Source organism: Spermophilus citellus (assembly GCF_964194105.1).
Source record: "Spermophilus citellus genome assembly, chromosome: 2".
NCBI classification, from domain to species: domain Eukaryota; kingdom Metazoa; phylum Chordata; class Mammalia; order Rodentia; family Sciuridae; genus Spermophilus; species Spermophilus citellus.
Genome location: NC_138183.1, coordinates 79,279,803 through 79,298,192, shown reverse-complemented (window position 1 = coordinate 79,298,192; position 18,390 = coordinate 79,279,803). Strand labels below are relative to the sequence as shown.

General features: G+C 34.0%; 1 protein-coding gene across 2 annotated transcripts in view; it reads right to left on the bottom strand.

The window, feature by feature from the left end:
• VPS13A (vacuolar protein sorting 13 homolog A) overlaps positions 1 to 18,390 on the bottom strand; it is a 250,011-nt gene that overhangs the window by 8,576 nt on the left and 223,045 nt on the right. The window contains exons 69-71 of one of the 2 annotated variants that reach the window (XM_081278757.1): positions 15,905 to 15,990; positions 14,034 to 14,157; positions 12,757 to 12,831 (exon numbers count right to left, since the gene is read on the bottom strand). In XM_081278757.1, coding sequence (XP_081134883.1) covers positions 12,757 to 12,831; positions 14,034 to 14,157; positions 15,905 to 15,990 — 285 coding nt within the window. Of the gene's footprint in view, positions 1 to 12,756; positions 12,832 to 14,033; positions 14,158 to 15,904; positions 15,991 to 18,390 lie in introns of those variants that run through there. The other variant, XR_014020362.1, reaches the window with a different exon arrangement.

Below are 18,390 nucleotides of genomic sequence, written 5' to 3'. Positions count from 1 at the left end.
AATAAGGGCCATTTATAATAAGCCAGCAGTTAATATTATACTGAATGGGGAAAAGCTGACAGCTAAGATAGGGAACAAAACAAAGATGCCTACTTTTAGCAACTTTTATGAAGCATAGTTCTGGAAGTCCCAGCCAGAGCAATAGGGCAAGAGAAATAAATAAAGGGAAACCAAATTGAAAAGGTACCACATTCACCTCAGATATAGATTAATGTCCAAGACATAAAGAACTCAAAAAACTCAACATCAATAAAAAGCCCAATTAATAAATGGGCTAAGACTGAATAGACAGAAGAAGTACAATCAATCAACAAATATATGAAAAAGTGTTCAACATCTCTAGCAATTACAGAAATGCAAATCAAAACTACTCTAAGATTTCATCTCACTCTATTTAGAATGCCAATCGTCAAGAATACAAGCAATAATAAGTGTTGGCAAGGATATGTGAAAAGGTGCACTCCTACATTGCTGGTGGGACTGCAAATTGGTGCAACCATTATGGAAAACAGTATGGGGAGATTCCTCATAAAACTTGGAATGGAATCACCATTTGACCCAGGTATCCTAGTACTTGGTTTATACCCAAAGAATTTAAAATAGTATTCTACAGTGATGCAGCCACATCAATGTTTATAGCACCTCAGTTCACAATAGCCAGATTATAGAACCAACCTAGATGCCCTTCAACAGATGAATGGATAAAGAAAAAGTAATATATATACACAATGGAACATTACTCAGTCTTAAAGAAGAAATTATGGCATTTATGGGTGAATGGATGGGGCTGGAGAATATCATGTTAAGTGAAATAAGCCAATCCCAAAAAACCAAAGGCTGAATGTTTTCTCTGACATGTGGATGCTAATTCAAAATAAGGGAGGTGCTAGGGAATACAAGTACTTTGGACTAGGAGTGAAGAGGGAGAGAAGATATCAGGGTAAGAATATTATGCTAAATGAAATGAGCCAAACCCACAGAACCAATGGCCAAATGTTTTCTCTGATATATGGATGCTAATTCACAATAAGGGGTGGGTGTGGGTGGGTGGAGAACAGTGGTATTTTGGACTAAATAGAGGGAAGTGAAGGGAGGATGGGGGGCATGGAGGTAGGTATGATAGTAGAATGAACTAGACATTATTTTCCTACATGCTAATATGACTACACAACCAGTGTAATTCCACATCATGTACAAATAGAAGAATGAGAAGTTATACTCCATTTATGTATGATGTATCAAAAATGCATTCTACTGTCATGTATAACTAATTAGAACAAATTTTAAAAAAAGAAAGAAAAAAAGTGTTGAAAAGAAAGACTGTTGGACATAGGTAATATTGAACATCAAATCTCGTCAACTATTTTGAGCACCTTAGCAGATATGTTTCCTTCAATTGTTAAGATTTCTTTTTAATTTTTTTTTCTCAGAGGGAGGGAGGGGGGGAGAGAGAGAGAGAGAGAGAGAGAATGAGAATATGGAAGAGAGACACTGACTTCTTGCATGCTGACGGAGTCAGGGACATAAATACATACATTTATTTTTCTATCTTTTTTTTGCATTTTTAAAATGTAGCTATTTTTTTCTGTGCCTTGTCTTTTTGAGGGTTTGGGTTTTTTGGATTTTGTTTTGTTTTGGTTTAGTATCATTGTCATTTGTTCTGTTTCATTTCTCTTGTTCCTCTTTCTCTCTTCTCTTGCTAATGACCAAATTATATAGTTCTCAACCTCTCTTCAAATACTTTGTTTCTTCTATTTTTGCCCTCCTTCTATATAAACATCATCTGCTACACCTCTTCTGTATTCTCTGTTCACTTTTTTAAATTGTAAACTCTATTATAACTCCCTAATATATCTTTCTCCCTAATTAACTGTACTTTTTCCATCTTTCAAAACTTAACTGGGTTATATAATTCCTGCATTCATTACTAATACATTCATTACTGCTGTGGATGATATACTTTACACCTGCTGTTTGCTTTAAGACAGATATAGTTCATGGATATTGTTTTTACTATTGCTAAACCTACCATTACTGTTTTTTGATGGTAATTAATGTTGAAGATGTGGTAGTAGGATCTGGGTATTTACTTTAATGCTGTGTACTATATGGTTGCTACTATTGATTATTTTGACCCATTCTGTGAGGTTCTGGGAACCCAAAAGAAAACTGAAAGTTCACAGGTTAGAGAGACTGCTGCTGAACTAAACCCAACCAAAAGAGAGTGCACCTTGCTCCACATATAAACTAATGACACTCAATCTTCAGCTATACTTAATACAAAGAATAGAAGAGACCAAAACCAAAACTAATGATAAGACTATGTAATTCCCACCCCATTCAAGTTGGGATGATCATAAACATACCAGACAACAAAGCAGACACCTGATGTTGAATGCCTGATCTAGTTCACAGATTTTTTTTTTTTTTGGTTTTATTTTCGTTTTACTGGTACTATTGCTTAAAGGCCAACCCCATTATTCCTATTAGGTGATAAATAGCATCATGGACATCAAAGCAGATACCAGGCATTTAACATAAAGCTATAAGTTTGTTGCTGACATTAGTGCCACTCCTTGCTGCCCCCTGTCTCTAAGAGGGGCTGGAGAGAGATAAGGACATTTCAAGATCACAGTGATCCTGCATGGAGAGATACATCTCAATTGGGCAATAGTGAATCTCACTTCATACACCATCTACTCCATATGAGCCCTGATGTTTTCCAACTCAAAGAAGTGAGGAGACAAAAGCCTCAAAGCAACGACAAGGATTCAGGAGGAACAGGCAGAGAGGGACCTCTGGTCCCACCATTTGGCATGTCCTCATACATCAAAAACAAAAGAAGTCCTAGAATAAATAAGATAGTTATACACAAAAGGGCAAAAACTGATGTGCAAGTCCAAGTCCAAGATCTCTAAAAACGAGAGGAAACAGGAAAATAACACCCCCTTCCACCCAAATCCACAATCCCCCAACAAAGGATCCCACAGACAGTGAGGTTGGATGAAAGCCCAGAGAGAGATTATACAAAACTGATAATTAAAATGTTCCACGCACTGAAAGAACAGCTAAGAAGGAATTAAGAGAGCAGTTACAGGAGATGAACGCCATTTTAATAAAGAAATAGAAATAGTGAAAAGAAAACAGGTACAGTTCCTAGAAATGAAAGACATAATCAAATGAAAAACTCACTTGAAGGCAACACTAACAGACTGGAATTTGTAGAGAACAGAACCTTAGCTCTTGAAGACAGAACTTCAGTCCTTGAAGACAGGGATTATGATCTTGAATATATAGAATTCAATAGAGAGAGATAAAAAAAATCACAGAACATAACCAGAATATTCAAGAACATTAAAACACCAAACTTGAGGATCACTGGGATAGAAGAGAACATGGAGATAGAGACTAAAGGTATAAGAACATTTTCAATGAGATAGTTACATAAAACTTTTCCCATATTAGAAATTAGATAGACATCCCATACAGGAGGCTTATAGGCAATTCAAGTGTGAAGCTGGCCACGGCATATCATAATCAAAATGCCTAACATAGAATATATGGAAAGAATATTAAAAGCTGCAAGAGAGAACCATCAGGTCATATTTAGAGGCAAACCAATAAGGCTCACTTCTGATTTCTCAGTTCAGACTCTAAAAATCAAGGAAGGTCTAGAATGAGATATCCTAAGCCCTAAAAGAAAACAACTGCTAGCTGAAGTTACTATATCCAGCAAAGCTCAGTTTCAAATTTGAGGGGGAAATAAAAAGTTTTTTCATGACAAGAAAAAACTAAAAGAATTCATGAGCACCAGGCCAATACTACAAAGACACAGATAAACTGCATACATAAGAACTAAGGAAAAATTCCCAAAGCTCTCAAACAGAGAAAGTTCAACAGAAGAATAATCCACTAAGTGAGAATCAAGACAGGATAAAATAGAGCAAAAAACAAAATGGTGGGAGGGGGTGTGGGGGCAGGAAAGATGGTAGAATGAGATGGACATCATTACCCTAGGTATACATCTGACTGCACATGTGGTTTGACTGCTACATTGTGTACAACCAGAGAAATTAAAAGTTGTGCTACAATTGTGTACAATGAATCAACATGCATTCTGCTATCACATATACCTAATTAAAATAAATAAATTAATTAAAAATTTCAGGAAACCCCAAACATATATCCATACTGATGCTGAACGTTAACGGTGGTTTCAACTCCCCAATTAGAAGACACAGACTAGAAAAGTGCATCAAAAAACAACATCCAACTATATGCTGTTACCAAGGGACTCTTCTTATAGCAAAGACATCCACAGGCTACAGGTAAAAAAAAAAAAAAAAAAAAAGAAAACAAATTCCATGCTTACAGACCATGAAAACAAGCAGGAATAGCTATTCTGATGTCTGACAAAGCAGATTTCAAGCAAGTATCAATCAAAGGAGGCCAAAAAAAAAAAAAAAAAAAAGGCTAATACATCCTACTAAAAGGAATAATTCAACAATGAGGTTTAACAATGGTAAACATTTAAGCCTCAAATTTCAGTGCATCCAATTACATGGTAAAAATACTGCATGACATTAAATCCCCATAGACACCAACACAATAATGCAGGGTGATTTCATTATACCCTTATCATCAATAGACAGGTTATCAAAACATAATCAATAAAGGTCTCTCCAACCTAACTAACACTATAAATCAAATGACATCTACAGAATATGCCACCTCAAAACAGAAGAATTTACTTGTTCTCAGGTGTGCATGACACTTTTTCCAAAACAGATCATATACCAGGCCATCAAGAAAATATTAGCAAATACAAAAAGAAATCTATATAATCCTATGTACCCTATCATCTAATGGAGTGAACCCAGAAATCAACAGCAAGGAAAATAATAAAAACCACATAAACATGTGAAAATTGAATAATAATCTTGTATATGAAGAATGGATCAAAGACGAAATGAGAATAGAAATCAAGAAATTCTTAGAAAAAAATAAGAACAGAGATAAAACATATCAAAATCAATATGAAAGAAGTTTGAAGACAAAAACTTATAGCATGGAGTGCCTACATTAAAAAATTAGAGAGAAACCCAAATACATAAGCTTATACTCCTCCGTCTCAAGCCCTTAGGAAAAGAAGAACAAACTAATTCCCAAACCAGTAGAGGATAAGAAATAATTAAAATCGGAGCCAAAAATCAATGCAATTGAGAATAAGAATACAATATACAGGAGCAATGCAACAAAGAGTTGGATAAATAAGATTGATAAATAAGATTGGTAAATCCTTAGCCAAAGTAAACAAAGTAAAGAGGTAAGAAGATCCAAATCAACAAGTTCAAAGATGAAACAGAAGATATCACCACAAACCCTTCTGAAATCCAGAGGTTTATGTATTGATTATATATGCAAAAATCTTTAATAAAATAGAATGGAAGAAAATCTTGTATAGGTACTACTCTGATAGGTGATCAATATCCAAAATATACAAAGATCTCAAAAAGCTTACACACACACACACACACACACACAGAACTTCAAAACAAAACAAACAACAACAACAACAAAACCCCCAAATAACCCAATCAACAAATGGGGAAAAGAACTAAAGAGAAACTTCTTAAAAGAAGAAACAAACTCCATTCAAAAACACATTAAAAAGATAATACACCATGATCAAGTGGGTTTCATTCCTGGGATGCAAGATTGGTTTGACAAATCAATAAATGTAATTCACAACTTAAAGAGGATTAAGGATAAGAAACACATGATCATCTCAACAGATGCAGAGAAGGCCTTTGATTAATCCTAGCATCTATTCATGTCAAAAATGCTGGAGAAGCTAGGGATCAGAGGACCTACCTCAACATTGTAAAGGGCATTTTTGACAAACCCAAAGCCAACATCAGACTGAATATAGAGAAACTAAAAAAATTTCCTCTAAGATCAGGAATAAAACAAAGCTGTTCATTCTTACCACTCCTAGTACTTGAAACATTAGCCAGGGAGAAAAGGCAAAAAAAGGAAATCAAAGGGATATAAATAGGAAAAGAGGTCAAACTATCTCTGTTTGCTGACAATATGATCCTGTATCTAGAAGACCCAGAAAATGACACCAGAAGACTTCTAGAGGTTATAATAATTTAGCAAAGTAGCAGGATATAAGGTCAACACCCATAAGTCATTAGGTTTCTTATACTCCAACAGTGATTCAGCCAAATCAACGTTTCCTGAAGAAATCAGGAAAACCATCCCATTCACAATAACTTGAAAAAAATAAAATACTTGGGAATTAATCTAAGGTAAAAGAGCTCTACATTGAAAATTACAGAACACTGGAGAAAGAAATTGAAGAAGACCTGAAAAGATGAAAATACATCCATATTCTTGGGTAGGCAGAATTAGTATTATCAAAATGTCCATACTACCAAAAGCAATATACAGATTCAATGCAATCCCCATCAAAATACCAATGACATTCTTCACAGGATTAAGAAAAACAATTCTTAAATTCATTTGGAAGAATAAGAGACCCAGAATAACCAAAGCCATTCTAAGCAAGAAAAAAGAAAGCAAGAGGCATCACAATACCTGTTCTGAAATTATACTATGGAGCTATATTAACAAAAACAGCATGGAGTGATGTGATTATAAACATGAAGATGAAAGGAACAGAAGACACAGATAAATCCTAAATTCCTACAGCCATCTGATATTTGATAAAGGTACAAAAACATATTTTGGAGAAAAGGCAAGCCTTTTAAACAAGTGATGCTGGAGAAACAGGACAGCTACATGTAGAAAACTAGATCTTTATCTCTCACCATAAATAAAACTCAAATTGAAATGGATCAAAGATTTAGGAATCAGGACTTTACGACTTCTAGAAGAAAACACAGGGTTAATACTCCATCATATAGGTGTTGGCACAGATCTCCTTAACAAACCCCCAACATGCAAGAAATAAAACTGAGAATCAATAAGTGGGATGCCATCAAACTACAAAGCTTCTGCATAGCAAAGGAGATAATTAAGAGCATGAAAAGAGGGCTTACAGAATGAACAAAAATCCTGGCTAGCTACTCCTATGATAGGTGATTAATGTCCAGAATATATTAAAAAATATTTCAAAAAACTTAATACCAAAATATCAAATAACCCAATCAATAAATGGGCAAAATAAGTAAGGAGAAACTTCTCAATGGTCAAATATATTTTAAAAATGTCCAACATCTCTAGCAATCAGGGAAATGCAAATCAAATCTACACTAAGACCTCATCTCACTTCAGTCAGAATGGCAACGATCGAGAATATGAACAGTAATAAATGCTGACAAGGTTGTGGGGGAAAAAGATACACTTGTACATCATTGATGGGATTGCAGATTAGTATTGTCATTCTGGAAAACAATATGAAGGTTCCTCCCAAAACTTTTTAGATATTTCTCCAAAAGATCTAAAATCAGCATACTATAACAATATTGCTATGTCATTGTTTTTAGCAGCACAATTCAGAATAGTTAAATTATGGAATCAACCCAGATGCCAGTTCATAGTTGAATAGATAAAGAAATTGTGTTATATATATATATAATGGAGTTCTACTCACGACATAAAAAGAATGACATTATGGCATTTGCCAGTAAATGGATGGAAATGGAGAATATGCTAAGTGAAATAAGAGAAACTCAAATACTCAAAAGTCGAATGCTTTTTTCCCCATATGTGGAAACTATAATAAAATAAAGGAAAGGGGTAGGAAAGGATAGGATAACATAAGAACAATTCAAAAATAAATTAATGGATGAGGAAAAAGAAGTCTAGTAGATGAAAGGAAGGGGAATGGAAGAGGAGCGGGAGGATGGGAAGGTAAAATGTGGGAGGTTGAAGCAGGGAGATCATGAACTAAAAACAATTTCCATTCCTGTATGAGTTTGTTGGTACGAACCCAACTACTACATATAACTATAAAGCTTTAATTTAAAAAAAGAAGCCCGCCCACACCAACCAGTCCACAGGGATCCAAGATCTCAACTACCATGGGAGGTCAAGCCCAGTGGCCCAGATCCACCCACACCAGCCTCTGCAGAGCCCAGGCGCACAGCAGGCCAGGTCCATCCCTTTCTAGATGGGGCAGACACTCGCCAGAGCCTAGCCTCTGGTGCAGGACCACCCCTTCTGACTAGTACACTAGAGAGCCGAGAGATCCAGCCCAGACAGCTCACAACAGCCCACAAGGGATCAAGAATTTCAGTAGCCCGATTCACCCCTCCCCCCATGGGGCAGACACTGCCAGAGCCTAGCCTTTGGCGAAGGACTGCCCCTTCCTACCAGAAGACTACAGTGGGAGGTCAAACTCAGCGGCCCAGATCCACCCACTCCAAATTATGCAGGTCCAGACTCCAAGATACAGTAGCATCCATTGAGGGACATCAGCAGGGTCTGGAAGCCCAATATCAAGGTGAGGTACAGACAATCTGAACTGGTACTATAAGAATATAGGGAAGAACCTGTAATATCTCAGATCCACACTGCAAGAAAGGAAGACACATAAACAACATGAAAAAAAAAAAGGGAAGACAGTTCCCCAAACAAACCAGGACACTATAATAATAGAATCTATGGAGAGTGAAAATTGATGAAATAGATAAAGATGTGAATTATCTGTAAATTAAAGAATGACCTAAATGAGCAAATATAAGCAAAAATTGATCACTCCAACAATGAGATAGCAAAAGATTACTTCAAGAGAAAGATAGAGACCCTAAAAAAAACCCCCAAAATCCCAAAAAACAACAGTCAGAAATGCTTGAAATGATACAATAAATCAAATTAAAAACTCAATAGAAAGCATAACCAACAAACTAGATCACTTGGAAGAAAAACGTCAGATAATGAAGACAAAATATACAATCTGGAAAATAAAGTTAATCACACAGTGAAGAAAGTTAGAAACCATAAACAAAACATCCAAGAATTATGGGACAGCATCAAAAGACCAAATATATGAGTTATTGAAATAGAGGAAGGCACAGAGTTTCAAACCAAAGGAGTGCACAATTTCTTCAATGAGATAACATCAGAAAATTTTCCCAGCATGAAGAACGAATTGGAAAACCAAATACGAGAAGCTTACAGGATACCAAATGTATAAAATAACAACAGATCTACACCAAGGCACATTATAATGAAAATGCCTAGCATACAGAATAAGGATAGAATCTTAAAAGCTGCAAGAGAGAGGAATCAGATCACATATAGGGGAAGATCAATTTGTATCTCAACAGATTTTTCAACCTAGACCCTCAAAGCCAGGATATCCTGGAACAACATATACCAAGCTCTGAAAGAAAATGGTTGCCAACCTAGAATCTTATATCCAGCAAAACTAAGCTTTAGATATGATGATGAAATAAAAACCTTCCACGATAAACAAAAGTTAAAAGAATTTAAAATGAGAAAGCTTGCACTACAGAACATCCTCAGCAAAATATCCCAAGAAGAGGAAATTAAAAACAATGATGAAAATTAGCAGAGGGAGGGATTACACTAAAGGAAAATCTAATTAGAGGAGAAACCAAGTTACGTTAAATACCAAAAATAAACAAAAATGGCTGGGAATGCAAATCATGTCTCAGTAATAACCCTGAATGTTAATGGCCTAAACTCACCTAAACTCACCAATCAAAAGACATAGACTAGCAGATTGGATTAAAAAAAAAAAAAAGCAACAACAACCCAATATGTTGCATCCAGGAGACTCATCTCATAGGAAAAGGCATCCACAGACTGAAGGTAAAGGGTTGGAAAAAATCATACCACTCACATGGACTGTGGAAGCAAGGAGGGGTTTCCACCCTCATATCAAATAAAGTCAATCAAAAAGGATAAGGAAGGATACTACATACTGCTCAAGGAAACCATACACCAACAAGACTTAACAATTATAAATATGTATGCCCCAAACAATGGAGCAGCTACGTTCATCAAACAAACTCTTCTCAAATTCAAGAGTCAAATAGACCACAATACGATAATTTTGGGTGACTTTAACACACCTCTTTCATCACTAGATAGATCTTCCAAACAAAAGCTGAACAAAGAAACTATAGAACTCAATAATGTAATCAATAACTTAGACTTAACTGACATATATAGAATATTCTAACCTTCAACAAAAGAATATACTTTCTTCTCAGCAGCACATAGATCCTTCTCTAAAATAGATCATATACTCTGCCACAAAGCAACTCTTAGCAAATATAAAAAAGTAGAGATACTACCCTGCATCCTGTCAGATCATAATGGAATGAAATTAGAAATCAATGATAAAATAATAATATCCACTCCAAAACCTGGAGACTGAATAATATGCTACTGAATGAACAATGGGTTACAGAAGACATCAAGGAGGAGATTAAAAGGTTTTTAGAGGTGAATGAGAAAACAGATACAACATATCGAAATCTCTGGGACACTATGAAAGCAGTTCTAAGAGGAAAGTTCATTGCATGGAGCTCATTCCTTAAAAGAAGAAAAAGTCAACAAATAAATGACTTAACACTACATCTCAAAGCCCTAGAAAAAGAAGAAAAAATCAACACCAAAAGCAGCAGAAGACATGAAATAATTAAAATCATAGCTGAAATCAATGAAATTGAAACAAAAAAAACAATTAAAGAAATTGACAAAAAATAAAAAGTTGGTTCTTTGAAAAAAATACATAAAATCAACAGACCATTAGCCATGCTAAAAAGAGGAGAGTGAAAGCTCAAACCACTAACATACATGATGAAAAAGGAAATATCACGACACTACAGATATACAGAAGATAATTAGAAATTATTTTGAAAACATGTACTCCAATAAAATAGAAAAATAAAAGGCTTTGACAAATTTCTAGAGTCATATAATTTGCCCAAATTGAATCAGGATGATATACATAATTTAAACAGATCAATTTCAAGTGACGAAATAGCAGATGCCATCAAAAAGTCTACCATCCAAGAAAAGCCCAGGACTGGATGGATACACAGCCGAGTTCTACAAGACCTTTAAAGAAGAACTAATACCAATACTCTCCAATTTATTTCAGGAAATTGAAAAAGAGGGAGCACTTCCAAACTCATTCTTTGAGGCCAGTATCACTCTGATTCCAAAACCAGGCAAAGACAATGGTGAATAGTAGAGGTGGGGAGGGATGGGGAAATGTTGATCCATGGGTACTAATTTACAGTTAGGAATGAAGCCTGGTATTTTACTGCTCAGTTGGGTGACCACAAATGGCAATAATGTACTGTAGATTCTAAAAGTCTGGAAAGAAGGATTGTGAACATAAAAAATGATAAATGTTTGAGGACAGAAATATGTTTAACCTGATGTAAACATTGTACAATGTACATATATGGAAAGTTACCATGGTAACTCAATAATATTTACAATTTTTGTTTTTATGTATCAGTTAAGATATAAATTAAAAAGCAAACAGAACTTCCTCAGAGAAGAAAACAAACAAACAAAAAACATTTGGCAGAGATGGTTGTGCCTCTTTACATTAAGAACCACCTAGTGGGAACAGCCCTAACATACCTGGAGAACTGAGAACTGAGTTCAGTAGCTTTCTATGAATGTTTCTGGAAGAGCAGAATTAAATTCTATGGGATAGAGTCACATGAGAACAGAGATTATAAGAATTTATCACAGAAAAATTGAAATAAGTGGTGATATTTTTCAGCAACATGAAAGATAGTAGCCTAAAAGTCATGCTGTTATCATGCTCCATTTTGTCTCCTTGTTCCAAGTGACACATATATTAAGGGTCCAGCTGCTTTACTCATATTTCTTTGTAATTCCCATTTTCTACTGTTCATGTGCCAATGTTGTCTTATATACAATATCTAGTAAAATTGAATAGCACATGCTACCTGGTTTGTGCTTACTGGGGTGGGGTTTGGGATATCCCTCACTTGGGATCAGATGTGCCATTTACCAGCAATAGTCATGCCCAGCCAGGAGGCCAGGTATATGTACTGAATCCAGGCAGGAGGCCCAGTGATTAATAAAGGAGTCAGGTGCTCTTACTGTAAATTTCCTAACACATTAGGTATAATTCGGTGTCAACAATAGTATCTAACTACAATCAATGAGGTTCACATAATTGGCTCATCGTCTTCATTTTCTTGACAGTGCACATTGTTATAAGTGCCATAATCCCTGAAGTATATATAGTGCTTGTCAGTTCACAACATTCCCATCTCTAGGAAACTAAGCTTGACTGACTTCCTTCAAGGTTCTACCATCAAGAAGGAACAAAAACAGTATTCAAACTCAAATTTTCTGACTATAGATTTGGCTCTCTTTGCCCTGTGCCATGTTATAGTAGTGGCTTTCTTTGTTTTTGTTTTGTGGTTAAATCACATATGGTTGATTTTTCTACTGTTGTATATGGGGCTCTACTTTCTCTGCTGGAACTGAGATTTAACACTAGAATGAAATGATTTCTTCTGCTTTTGACATTTTAAAATATAGTATAGTTAGGATTTAAAAGACCATTTTGATTTGAGAAGCAAACAGGAGTGTTAAATTGAGTGGAAAATGTTTTGGGGAAATACTAATTACATTCTAAAAACTGTCAAAATACAAAAACAAAAATCCCAAACAAAATTTATCCTGTTTTTTTAAACTTACATGGTTTTAATGTGAAAAGCACCTAGCTAGTTTAAGTAAAAGATTCATTATACTTACCCTTGCATCCTCTGGGGTCTTGAAGTTAATTATTTTTCCAAACTCTTTGGCATGGAATACAGACTTCACCCGTTCCTATAAGCAGAATATGTAACTTTATTAAAAAGAAAATCCAGTTGTAAAAATACAAGAAAGAAATGTCAGACAGATTTATTAGCCTATGTTTAAAGTATCCATTTTACACAAATATGCACCTTTAAAAAGCCAAGAATGGGTAACAAAGAAGAATCAAAGCAAACAGAAAAAAGGCTACATTCTCACATATCACTAAACCCAAGTTAAAAGGCTTATGGTGAGATTTCAATTGCTAAGGACATAAAAGGATGAGAAGGATGTCTATTATTTTTTCTTTTCAAATAATTCCTCATTTCTTGATATAAGGCTGTGCAACCTTGATTGAGTCAAGTTCAAAAATAATACACACATATATATGCACACATACATGTACACACAAGTTATATAGGTATGTGCATGTGTGTATGTATGTGTGTACCTGTGACATTTTAAACCAGTCATGAAATAGGAATGCAGTTTAGAATCAAAGAAATAAGGTTGGATCCTAGATTATAATTCTCTACTGTTCACAACTCTTTTGGTATTATTTGCTATTTGTTGGGGGAAACTGTTTAATAGCAGATGTTAACCATTTGAGGGATAAATAAGAAAGAAAAGTGGTACTACTAAGGACCAGGATGGGTATTGTTATAAAAGAAGATGGGAGGTTTTACTAGTTTAGCAATGCTTTTAAGTAATTAAAAAATCCACACAAATATAGAACCCAGAAGAAATCAGTTTCTTCTATCTAAAACAGAATAGCAATTTTCTGACACAGGTCTCAAAAAGGTGAAAAAGGAAGAAAATAGGAAATATAGGGAATTGTTATCTTTGGAAAGGAAAATAAGAGGAAAAAAGGAAATAAGGGGAACTGTTATCTTTGGAAAGGGAAAAAGACAAGAAACAAAACCAGGAAAGCCATGGTTTAGAGCAGAGGCTAATAGCCACCATCCATTATTTCATATTTAGTTGGGGTTCTATTCCTGCTTATGAAATAAGTAACTAGGAATGCTGTTGTCAATACAATAGCACAGAAAACAGAACTTTTTCCCTTGGCCTCCCCGTATCCCCTTCAATTAAAGCCCAACTATCAGTTTTAGGAAAACCACACCAAGACCACAAGAACACTTATAAAAGAGGAAGAAACATTACAAAAGTAAAGGTAACTGTTACAATATATATTTTCAGCTCCAAGTTTTTTGAAAAAAATGTATTCAATATACCTTTGCTTCAATACGCAATCTTCTCCCATGAACAATGAAAGGCTCTTTGGTAAATTCATCAAAACTATACTGCCACTCACATGTAAGTTGTCCAAATGCTCCCTTTGTTACAAACAATACACCACTGAGGGAGGAGAAAAGAGGGGGCAAAGGGAAGAAAGCAAAGAATCCACTTTAAAAACAGAGGCACTTATATCTTAGTAACAGGATACACATTCTCTTCAAGTGCACATAAACCATTTCTCCAGATAAACTATATTCTAGGTCATAAAAATTTTTTAATGAATTTAAAAGAACAAAAACCATAAAAGTATATTTTCAGATCATAATGGAACTAAATTAGAAAAATATCAGGAAGAGCTCAAGAATATTTCCAAATGCCCATAAATCAAGATATTTCTAAAATAACCCGTGGAATTTCAAAGGAAATTAGAAAATATTTTGAACAGAATGAAAATATAATACAAATTTTTTTGGGATGCAACTAAAGTGATGCTTAGTAGGAAATTTAAAGTATAACAAGAAAAACTAATGTATTTATAAAGACAAATACGTGGGAAATAAAAAATGTTAGAAACCATTTATAGAACCAATTACCAGCCAATAGTTTGGAGAACTTTCATATAATTAGCATTTTAGAATAAATATTTTATTGTATGACTAAGACTCCTGTAATACATTTCCCAGCATATATCAGAAAGAGACTTTTCTAACTACGTTAAACAAAATTGACATGCTGAGAGGCACTGGGTTTTTCACAGGCAAAATCAAGCCCTATTATCAATTTTAGAAGGAAATTTCAAATAGCCATCATCTTGGGTTTCATTTTTTTGTAACAGGGATTGAACCCAGGGGCACTTAACAACTGAGCCACATCCCCAGTCCTTTTTATTTTGAGATAGGGTCTTACGAAGTAGCTTAGGGATTTGCTAAATTGCTGAGGCTGGCTTTGAATTTATGATCTTCCTGCCTCAGCCTCCCCAGATGTTGGGATTACAGGCATGTGCCACCACATGCTTTTCATTTTAATCAATTTTTGTTTTCCTATTTTGGGAGAAGAAATTAAGAAATGAAAATGCATTGTTTAAAATAATTCTATTTAATCCTTTCTTCAAAAATCTTTCTTCTGCAATTTCTCTTTCTGGTTGAAATATCAATTTTAGGTGTAACCAGAGTTTTCTTTTAAATAAGTATATTTTCAATTTAAGGAACCAAGTTAAAGAAATAACCAGCTTCTGGTGGAAATGCAGAAGGAGAAAGCTAATCTGGCTTTATGTCTCTCACCTCAGTCTTCTGCCTCTCATCCTCTTTCACCATTCCTGGATTATAGTGGCTGTTGGCACAAACTTAGTAGTGTTTGAGTACATGGCCAGCTGTGTCTACAGGCTGTATCACTGAGTATTTTTCAAAGAACCCTTCCACTGTCTATAGTTCTACCTGAAGATGTCACTGTTGCCAGGAGTATCCACATATAATGCTATCTACTTCCATTTGTGTATAAAATTGTGTGACTGGGTCTCTATATTATAATGAATAGATACAATCACAGTACTATTGACTTTTATGGTAACCTGAAATTGTGTACTTCTTCAGAGGGAGGGAAGTTGATCTCTGAGAGGATAGCTTTATAAAATTTCTGCATACAATAAACTGACTGAAGCAAATCCTCTAGAATCTAATTTAAAGTTATGTGTGGCTATTTACCTGTATATATGCACAAATCTAAACAGGAATTTATGTAATGTCTTAGGAACCAATCTTTTAGAGAAAGAAGACAAGAGTTAGCAGGACTACATGGAACAAAAGATGTATAACAAGTGACTGTTAGTTAACCCATTATCTAATTACAATGGAGAAAGAAAGCAAGTTACCTTCTAGTTATCATAAACATATCTGTTTTATTGATCATGACATGGGTAAAATATTTGTATTTTGCAAATCTTCCATTTTCCATTACCTAAAAAAAGTGAGAGTGAGAAAATTGATAATATTCCATAATATGTTATGATCCTCTAAAAATCATTTATCAATGGGGGAAAATCATTAATATACAAAAAATACACATATCAGAAAATTCAAACATTCAAAAAATTATTGCTGTTTCCTTTTTAAAAGTATTTCCTACACTGCTTTAAGATTTCTTGAATGCAGCAATGCCAATCTTTAAATTGTAGACTTTAAAAAATATTGTTATGTTTAAATTCAATCTAATGAGGTATTAAACTGTTGTCATTTTATCTCAGAAAATATATTAATATTAGATTACATTTGTATAGAACATATATAAAACTCATAAATGCATGCATGACATAAATAACTATTAGCCCCCACTTTGTCTCTTCCCTGGAAATTTCACCTGCTCTATAAAGATACTTTTCTTTGCCAATCTCAGAACTCATTAAAAATGAGGAGCAGAGTTTCTAGACAAATAGGAGCCCTGAGGCCTATTTGGACTATGTAACAATCTTTAAATTTATTTTTAAGACTACTGAAAGATTGTCTATGTACAATATTGTCTGTTAACCATTATTTACTCCAGAAAATATGAACATAACCATAAAAATAATTTTTAAATTTGTTTTCAATGTAATTGGCTCTGATAATAATTACTTCCTCTATTTAAAACATATAGCAGGCTAGACTGTTTCAAAAGGTAAGCAATGTAATTGTGATCATGATCCCTCAAAAAAGGCATGTTAAGAATTTAGGCAAAATGTTAAAAGTCTTCAAGAAATTAAAAAAGAAGATACAAGACTTTTAAAAAATTGTGTTTCTTGAAGTTGTATCTTTAAAAAAAAACTACAAATATTTAGCTTAGAAGCTGTGATTTCATAATTGTCTGAATATAAAAGGTGGATAGAATGGTTTCATTTTTAATGGAGACAGAAATAAAAAACTGAAACAGCATGATGAGGCATGGTTTTTTATGTAATGTCTTAGGAACCAGTCTTTTAGAGCAAGAGGACCAAGTGGAATAAGTTTCTAACTTAGAAGATCACAAAAAATTGAGAAAAAGTATCTACAAATAGGTAAGGCAATTAAACACAAATATATCAGAAATTAAAAGGGACAGAGGCACAGATTTAGAAGAAATTAATAAGTATTATTAACTTATAAATTATGCAAATAAATGTGAAAAATCAGGTGAAATGGGTCATATTTCAAGAAGATATAAATTAAGAGAAAGAAGCCTCAATTAGAGAGGCAGGGAAGAACTTATTTGCAGATGACAATATATCTAGGAAGCCAAATACATAAAACCCAGTAATCAATTTGGAAATAGAAGGAAAAAATTATTCTTGTAAGATAAAAAAGATATTTATATGTGTGTTTTTACAAACAATGTGCAGAAGTTATGTGATAGAAGGTATAATACTTTCCTAAGGGGGGTATATGAATTTTTTAAAATGAAAATCCATGCCTTATTCATAAATATAAAAATTCATTATAATAAAGATATTATTTACCCCCTTTCACATTTATACATAACACATATATTCTCTTTCAAAGTGGTCCCAAGATGGTAATTTTTGGAGGATGGGGTGGAGGTAGAGGAGGGAAGATAAGTGACTGGACAAAATCATAATAAAATTTATGTAGAAAGAAAAATATAACATCAATTAAATTATAAAAAAGGAGAGTGAGAACAATACCCTAACATCATTAATATAACTTGTACAGCTGCAGTAATGAAACAGCTTGGTGCTGGTGAAAGTTTATACTGACATAACCAATGAAAAAAATACAAATTACAGAAACTGACCAATATGCATATAGGATTTATAAAAATCTTTTTATCTGAACATAGTAATTTGTGACAGCAACCACCTTTCAAATTAGTGGGTAAGAGCATGCATTATCTAATAAATAGTTTTAGACAACTTGCTGGCTAAAACTGGATCTATTTTTCTATATACTAAATCCTGCATGGGCCAATCAGGCAAGTATACAGAGGTCTGTAAAAATACAATGAAAGTAACATTTTAATAATCTCCCAGCAGGAAAAGCCCAAATAAAACTAAGATCATGAAATTTAATAAAAAAATTGTAAGAACATATAAACACTACTGAATGGCAAAACAATAAGCAAATAAGCAAAGAAATAAAAGAACAGGAAAATTTGGGAAAATGTTTGTTAATACAGAGAGGTGTTTCATAATCTAGAGAAGTCTACTGATTTAAATAAACCTATGAGAGAAAAATGGTAAACCAAGAGTAAACTATCTAAAGGATATGAATAGGTAGTTCAGGAAAAAAAACAAAAAACAAACAAACAAAAAAACACAACAAACTGACCAATAAGGAGACTTAACTCAAAAACAAGAAAATACAAATCAATTACAAGTCAGCAATTCCA